Here is an 8,068-nt window from a genome sequence, read left to right as displayed (position 1 = left end):
CCACATTTTCTGTGGAGACCTTAGTAAACATGATGGGATTTTTTAAAAATTTTGGGGCCACGCCCCCTTTTTCAGCGAAAACGCTCCCTTTTTTCTGGTTTTCTGAGTAAAATGGAGAGTTGGTTGCGTTTTTTTACATTTTTTGGCGCAAATCCTGGCAAAAAACACAATTTGTGACACAATGGGCCAAATTCTGATGCACACCCCGACCTACCAATTTGGGTGGGACCTGACAATTATCTGATCTGTATGGTGATCACCAGACTCTCCCCTCAATGACAGATATCAGGAGAGAGAAGGCTCGAACATGTTGGATTTCAAGAGATAAGCCATCACCAGGGGGTCTGACAGCGACTGTGTCCCCTCTACCCCAGTCTTTCCCATCCCGGGTGCCTATAGGCTGTAGCAGTTGCAAAACTACAACTTCCAGCATGTCCGGACAGCCGTTGGCTGTCCGGGCATGCTGGGAGTTATAGTTTTGCAACAGCTGGAAGCACCCTGGTTGGGAAACACTGCTCTTACCCATTTGAAGCACATGCACGCTCTACCAAGCTGAGAGTGCATGTGTAAGGGAGGATTGTATTCACATATACATAATAGGCATTAATATATTGATAGTGTTATAAATGACTGCAATATTTCCAATGATGTATAACACACAGGTAAAGCTAAACTTTTTGTGACAGTAAAGCATAACGCACTACCCCTTAGAAAAGTGCACCGATGACGTCATGACGTCGCCTCTGGAGCGCACACGTACCACGCACAGACGTTTGCGTTCCACAACTTGCGCGCCGCGGTCACGCCCGCCAGTGCTTAGCGCTGGGTCCCGGCAGGCTGAGGTTGAGCTGCGCAGCTGTGTTTTCAGTGATTTCGTCTCCGCGGTTACCGGTACAAGATGAAGTTCTCGGTGGATTCCCGGAGCTGGCTGTGGACGGGGCTGCTGCTCCTGGCTGCATTGTGCACGGTGATAGCGGACGATCCTGGTGAGTATGCGGGCTGCGGAGTGTGATGGACACTTAGAAGTATTGCGGGTGGAGTAGTGTGAGGCAGCAGTGCGGACCCTGCACAGTAGTGGAGTGAAGCTGTGGTTTGGGCTCCAGTCATGTGACCAGAACAGTTAGCTGGTGCTGCAGGTTTCTTAAAGTGGGAGCGAGGCAGGTGGAGCTATGTGTAGGGGCAGGTGGACCCTCCTGAAGTGACAACGGGGTGGAGCTTCAAGGTGGGTGGAGCCTCGTGAAGACGGGACGGGGCAGGAGGAGCGTCGTGAGGAGGGGACGGGGCAGGAGGAGCGTCGTGAGGAGGGGACGGGGCAGGAGGAGCCTCGTGAGGAGGGGACGGGGCAGGAGGAGCCTCGTGAGGAGGGGACGGGGCAGGAGGAGCCTCGTGAGGAGGGGACGGGGCAGGAGGAGCCTCGTGAGGAGGGGACGGGGCTGGAGGAGCCTCGTGAGGAGGGGACGGGGCAGGAGGAGCCTCGTGAGGAGGGGACGGGGCTGGAGGAGCCTCGTGAGGAGGGGACGGGGCAGGAGGAGCCTCGTGAGGAGGGGACGGGGCAGGAGGAGCCTCGTGAGGAGGGGACGGGGCTGGAGGAGCCTCCTGAGGAGGGGACGGGGCAGGAGGAGCCTCGTGAGGAGGGGACGGGGCAGGAGGAGCCTCGTGAGGAGGGGACGGGGCAGGAGGAGCCTCGTGAGGAGGGGACGGGGCAGGAGGAGCCTCGTGAGGAGGGGACGGGGCAGGAGGAGCCTCGTGAGGAGGGGACGGGGCTGGAGGAGCCTCGTGAGGAGGGGACGGGGCAGGAGGAGCCTCCTGAGGAGGGGACGGGGCTGGAGGAGCCTCCTGAGGAGGGGACGGGGCAGGAGGAGCCTCGTGAGGAGGGGACGGGGCAGGAGGAGCCTCGTGAGGAGGGGACGGGGCAGGAGGAGCGTCGTGAGGAGGGGACGGGGCAGGAGGAGCCTCGTGAGGAGGGGACGGGGCTGGAGGAGCCTCGTGAGGAGGGGACGGGGCAGGGATACTTTGTGTAGGGGCAGGGGCATCTTTGTGTAGTTGGGCATTGGTGGAGCTTCGTATGGTGGCGGCAGGGCAGGGGCAGTTTAGTTAAGGTAACCTTCATGTAGTGGCAGTGGGGCAGGTGAAAATTACTGTAGTGATGGCGGGTAGGGGGGTATCTTTTTGTAGCAGGGGTGGGTGGATCTTCATGTAGTGGTGGGACAGGTGATGGCTATGCGTAACGGGGTGGGTGGAGCTTCATGTAGTGGCGGTAGGGCAGGGGCATCTTTGCATGGTGGCAGGGTAAAACTTTGCGTAGTGGCAGTGGGGCAGGTGAATCTTCTTGTAGTGGCGGAGGGGCAGGGGCATCTTTGTGCAGTGGTGGGAAGAGACTTTTGTAGTGGTTGTGGTGGCTGTAGCGTCAGGATGTGGCAGGGGCATCTTCGTGTAGTTGGGGGTTGGTGGAGTTTCATGTATTGCTTTCTGGGCATCTTCGTGTAGTTTGGGGTTCATTAGAACTTTGTGCTGTGGTGGCGGGGCAGGTGCAGCTTTGTGTAGTGGCGGAGTGACATTTCGTGTAATGGTGGGGGCTTGAGTAGTGGTGGTGGGGCAGATATGTCACTCGTCTGCCATGTCCGTTTCCCGGCATGTCATGGAAACCATCCATGGTCCAGACGTTCTGCCGCGCAGCGTTGCTGCAGTTGTCACTAAAGCCGATCTTATCTGTGCCCGTGACGCAGCTGGTACCCGAATGGTGACATTTCATGTGGTCAACGACAATAACAAACTCTTAGATAAAGTCCTGACATGTGACCCTGTAATCGGCGCTTAGGATTTCTTCTCATCCCTGCAGCCCCACAAGGAATTTATGATCTTACATCCTACTTCCTGCTCGGCCCCCCCCCCCCCCAGCCTCAGAAGACAAGACGGGGTCCGGGGTGGAAATGTAGACAGGAAGTCGTCCTCCTCCTCTTACCGTGAACAAAAACCACAAGAAAACCTATTAGGAACTGCAAGAAAGTGAATTTCCCTTCTTAGGTGACCTGACAGGGATTACCACAGTAGTTGTGGGTAACTCTAGCACACAACATTCTTTTTCATAGTGTTTCCCAACCAGGGTGCCTCCAGCTGTTGCAAAACTACAACTCCCAGCATGCCCGGACAGCCGTTGGCTGTCCGGGCATGCTGGGAGTTGTAGTTTTGCAACAGCTGGAGGCACTCTGGTTGGGAAACACTATCCAAGGGAAATGTATAAATTCTCATAGGTCCTATTAATCCAGGGCTCAACGAATCCCAGGTTGCCATGGTTTTCCATAATTTAAGTCAGCCCTAGGGGGTCTTCCATCTTTAAAAAAATAAATATTGACCTTACTTATCTCCTCGGTTCCTGCGCTGATCCCCAGTTGTGCCTCCGGTCGGCCTCTGTTGTTACATGAACAGTGGATGTCAGGTGACTGCCGACAGCCAATCGGCACCCACGGCAGTCTCGATCTGTACTTAGGAGTACTGAATGTGATCGCCGAAGCTGCTGATTGGCTGTTGTACACCTGAGCGCTCTGTGAAGATAGCCGCTTCTGAACATCAAGGGGACACTTATGACTGTGACACTGGGTAGGTGAGGGCACACGGAAGACTGTGATAGAGGGAGAAATGAGGGGACACTAATGACTGAGAAACGGGAGAAGAGGGGACACTAATGACGGAGACACGGGCGGATCAGGGGACACTAATGACGGAGACACAGGCGGATCAGGGGACACTAATGGCGGAGACACGGGCAGATCTAGGGACACTAATGACGGAGACACGGGCGGATCGGGGGACACTAATGACGGAGACACGGGCGGATCGGGGGACACTAATGACGGCGGGTCGGGGGACACTAATGACGGCGACACGGGCGGGTCGAGGGACACTAATGACGGCGACACGGGCGGGTCGGGGGACACTAATGACGGCGACACGGGCGGGTCGGGGGACACTAATGACGGCGACACGGGCGGGTCGGGGGACACTAATGACGGCGACACGGGCGGGTCGGGGGACACTAATGACGGCGACACGGGCGCGTCGGGGGACACTAATGACGGCGACACGGGCGCGTCGGGGGACACTAATGACGGCGACACGGGCGCGTCGGGGGACACTAATGACGGCGACACGGGCGCGTCGGGGGACACTAATGACGGCGACACGGGCGCATCGGGGGACACTGACTGTTAAACAGGAAGAAATGAGGGGACACTGACTGACTCAGGAAGAAATGAGGGGACACTGACTGACTCAGGAAGAAATGAGGGGACACTAATCACTGTGACACATGAATATGAAAGTACATTAATGACTGAGAAACGATGGAGAAGAGGTGCCATTAATGACGGGGACACGGGTATATGAGGGGACCCTAATGATTGATCATATAACGTTATGTGACGGGCGGCCTCCTTGCTCCTAGATTCTTATAGATTTAATAAATGTGCCCCATAGTGCAGACATGACCGTCCATACAGCGCTGTTATATAAACTTTGCTGACCTCAGTCAGTAGCGTGCGGCTAGTGTGCAGGAAGACGCTGATGGATGACTTCCTCATTCCGAAACTTGAGGTTCAGTGTTTATCATTAAAACAACAGACAGGGAGATTAACCCGTCCCCAGTGTTAGTGCAGCAGAGAGAATTGGGAGAAAGAAAGAGAGCAAAAACTGGGGGCGCTCCCTGGTATCGTATATCAAATGGTGTCCACCCTCCACCACACCAAAGTGATATACTGACCTGCTGAGTGCATACTAAAAAAAATAGGCAATGTATATGATGGCTGCTGCACCAGACCCCAAAAGGAGACCCATATGGAATAGCGGAAATGCAAGCAAAAAATGGTCTAGGAGGCGCTGCTCATATCTTAGACAGGAAAGAAGGACCCAGGCCAGCACAGGACAACGTATATTTTATTCTATGCCTTTTTTTACAGTACAGACGATGCGTTTCGGCACTAGCTCGTGCCTTCCTCGGGTCGACCAAGAATTCCCCAGGTTGTGGATTAGATGAACTGGGGTTCTGGTCCGGAGACCATGCAGCACAGCAGGAACACAACACAGGGGATCCGGACCAGAACCCCAGTTCATCTAATCCACAACCTGGGGAATTCTTGGTGTCCCGAGGAAGGCCGAAACGAGTCGTCCGTGCTGTAAAAAAAACCCATAAAATAGTGATCGCTCAACATCCGATGATAATTGGTTCCAGGCGGACCATCGTCTGTTAAGTACATGGATGCTTAATGATACTCACATGTCCCCACTTCTCCGGCCTGTCAGTTCGCCGCTCCTCTCTGTCGCAGTGCAGGGCAGCGGCGATGTAGAGATGCGGCAGCAGAGGAGCGGCAAACTGACAGGCTGGAGCGGCAGGGACATGTACGTATCATTGAGCGGGGCACGTGAGGCACATTAAAGGAGTAGTCCAGTGGTGACTCAGTGGTTAACAACTTATCCCCTATCTTAAGGATAGGGGATAAGTTGCAGATCGCAGGGGGTCCGACTGCTGGGGCCCCCTGCGATCTCCTATACGGAGCCCCGACAGCCCGCGGGAAGGGGGCGTGTCGACCTCCACACGAAGCGGTGGCCGACACGCCCCCTCAATACAACTCTGTGGCAGAGCCGAAGCGCTGCCTTCGGCAATCTCCGGCTCTGCCATTGAGATGTATTGAGGGGGCGTGTCGGCCGCCGCTTCGTGCGGGGGTCGACACCCACTATCAGGCCGGAGAGCCGGGGCCCTGTACAGAGAGATCGCAGGGGACCCCAGCGGTCGGACCCCCGCGATCTCAAACTTATCCCCTATCCTTAGGATAGGGGATAAATTTTTCACCACTGGACTACCCCTTTAAACGCCTATCCGCAGCTGAAGCAGTGAGCACTGCCGGATAGCCGTTTTTGCGATGGCCCCGACACACAGAAGCATCGTATGTTGATGCTGCATTCAACATACGATGGCCCCTTAGAGATTGTATGTCGGGGATCACTGTACACGTTGAGCCTGGGTACTTTTGAGCAGCCAGTGCAGTGGAGGTGTTTTTTTTTTCACGAAATACTTGTACCTTGTAAATGTCCATTACTCCTCCAGGGCTCCATCATTTTGGAGGTTTTATGACCGTACAGTAGAGCCCATCATTAAAACTGTTTTCTACTTCGGATGCCTTTTACTTTATACGAGGTGTAATGGACTCCGATCTGAGCACAAGGCATGGAATGCAGAATGCCACCTCATGGGCGCCTCTTCTCCCTCATATATGCAGGCGTCCCCTCCCCCTTTTCCATGGCACTTGAACCAATTTCCAGCCTTGTTTAGTATGGGGCTTGTTCACACGACAAAACTTTAAAGTTCTGTGTGGATTACGTTTTCCTCTGCTGTCAAGGTCCGAATTACGATGGAAGCTATAACATGTCTAATTGCTGACAAATGAGCACTTACTCGTTTCCCCTGCGCACGGCACAACATCAATAGGGGGGATGTGAAATGGGGCTGTGGACATGAAATGGTGGAGATGTGACATGGAAGTGTGAACATGGGGGGGAGGATGTGACATGGGGGGGATGTGACATGGGAGTGTGGACATGGGGGGGATGTGACAAATGGGGGGTGTGTGGACATATGGGGGGATGTGACATATGGGGGGGTGGACATGGGTGGGGGGGCGCGGATGTGGACATATGGGTGGGGGGGGCGCGGATGTGGACATATGGGTGGGGGGGCGCGGATGTGGACATATGGGTGGGGGGCGCGGATGTGGACATATGGGTGGGGGGGGCGCGGATGTGGACATATGGGCGGGGGGGGCGCGGATGTGGACACATGGGCGGGGGGGGCGCGGATGTGGACACATGGGTGGGGGGGGGGCGCGGATGTGGACACATGGGTGGGGGGGGGCGCGGATGTGGACACATGGGTGGGGGGGCGCGGATGTGGACACATGGGTGGGAGGGCGCGGATGTGGACACATGGGTGGGGGGCGCGGATGTGGACACATGGGCGGGGGGGGCGCGGATGTGGACACATGGGCGGGGGGGGCGCGGATGTGGACACATGGGTGGGGGGGGGCGCGGATGTGGACACATGGGTGGGGGGGGGGCGCGGATGTGGACACATGGGTGGGGGGGCGCGGATGTGGACACATGGGTGGGGGGCGCGGATGTGGACATATGGGCGGGGGGGGCGCGGATGTGGACACATGGGCGGGGGGGGGGGCGGATGTGGACACATGGGTGGGGGGGCGCGGATGTGGACACATGGGTGGGGGGGGCGCGGATGTGGACACATGGGTGGGGGGGCGCGGATGTGGACACATGGGTGGGGGGGGGCGCGGATGTGGACACATGGGTGGGGGGGGCGCGGATGTGGACACATGGGTGGGGGGGCGCGGATGTGGACACATGGGTGGGGGGGCGCGGATGTGGACACATGGGTGGGGGGGCGCGGATGTGGACACATGGGTGGGGGGGCGCGGATGTGGACACATGGGTGGGGGGGCGCGGATGTGGACACATGGGTGGGGGGGGCGCGGATGTGGACACATGGGTGGGGGGGGCGCGGATGTGGACCCATGGGTGGGGGGGGGGCGCGGATGTGGACCCATGGGTGGGGGGGGGGGCGCGGATGTGGACCCATGGGTGGGGGGGGGGGCGCGGATGTGGACCCATGGGTGGGGGGGGGCGCGGATGTGGACCCATGGGTGGGGGGGGCGCGGATGTGGACCCATGGGTGGGGGGGGGCGCGGATGTGGACCCATGGGTGGGGGGGGCGCGGATGTGGACCCATGGGTGGGGGGGGGCGCGGATGTGGACCCATGGGTGGGGGGGGCGCGGATGTGGACCCATGGGTGGGGGGGGGGCGCGGATGTGGACACAGGAGTGTGGATATGAAATGGGGAGATGTGAAGTGGGGGATTTCACAATTTATTATATCGTAATTTCATATTAAAATCACAATATTTCCCTCTACAATCACAATCGCACATTTTCCCCAAATTGTGCAGCCCTAGGAGCCAGGACGTCGCCTAATGTTACGTCATCCAACGGGGAAATTTCTAAAGGGGAA

General features: G+C 57.3%; 1 protein-coding gene across 1 annotated transcript in view; it reads left to right on the top strand.

The window, feature by feature from the left end:
• The first annotated feature begins 781 nt into the window (after positions 1-781).
• TMEM123 (transmembrane protein 123) overlaps positions 782-8,068 on the top strand; it is a 45,325-nt gene continuing 38,038 nt past the window's right edge. The window contains exon 1 of the mRNA XM_056561554.1: positions 782-986. Within this exon, the coding sequence (XP_056417529.1) occupies positions 899-986 (88 nt within the window). The 5' untranslated portion in view covers positions 782-898. The remainder of the gene's footprint in view (positions 987-8,068) is intronic.

The sequence above is a fragment of the Hyla sarda genome, chromosome 2 (genome assembly GCF_029499605.1).
Source record: "Hyla sarda isolate aHylSar1 chromosome 2, aHylSar1.hap1, whole genome shotgun sequence".
NCBI lineage: Eukaryota > Metazoa > Chordata > Amphibia > Anura > Hylidae > Hyla > Hyla sarda.
The sequence above is the reverse complement of the archived record's forward strand: the minus strand, read 5'-3'. Positions and strand labels throughout refer to the sequence as shown.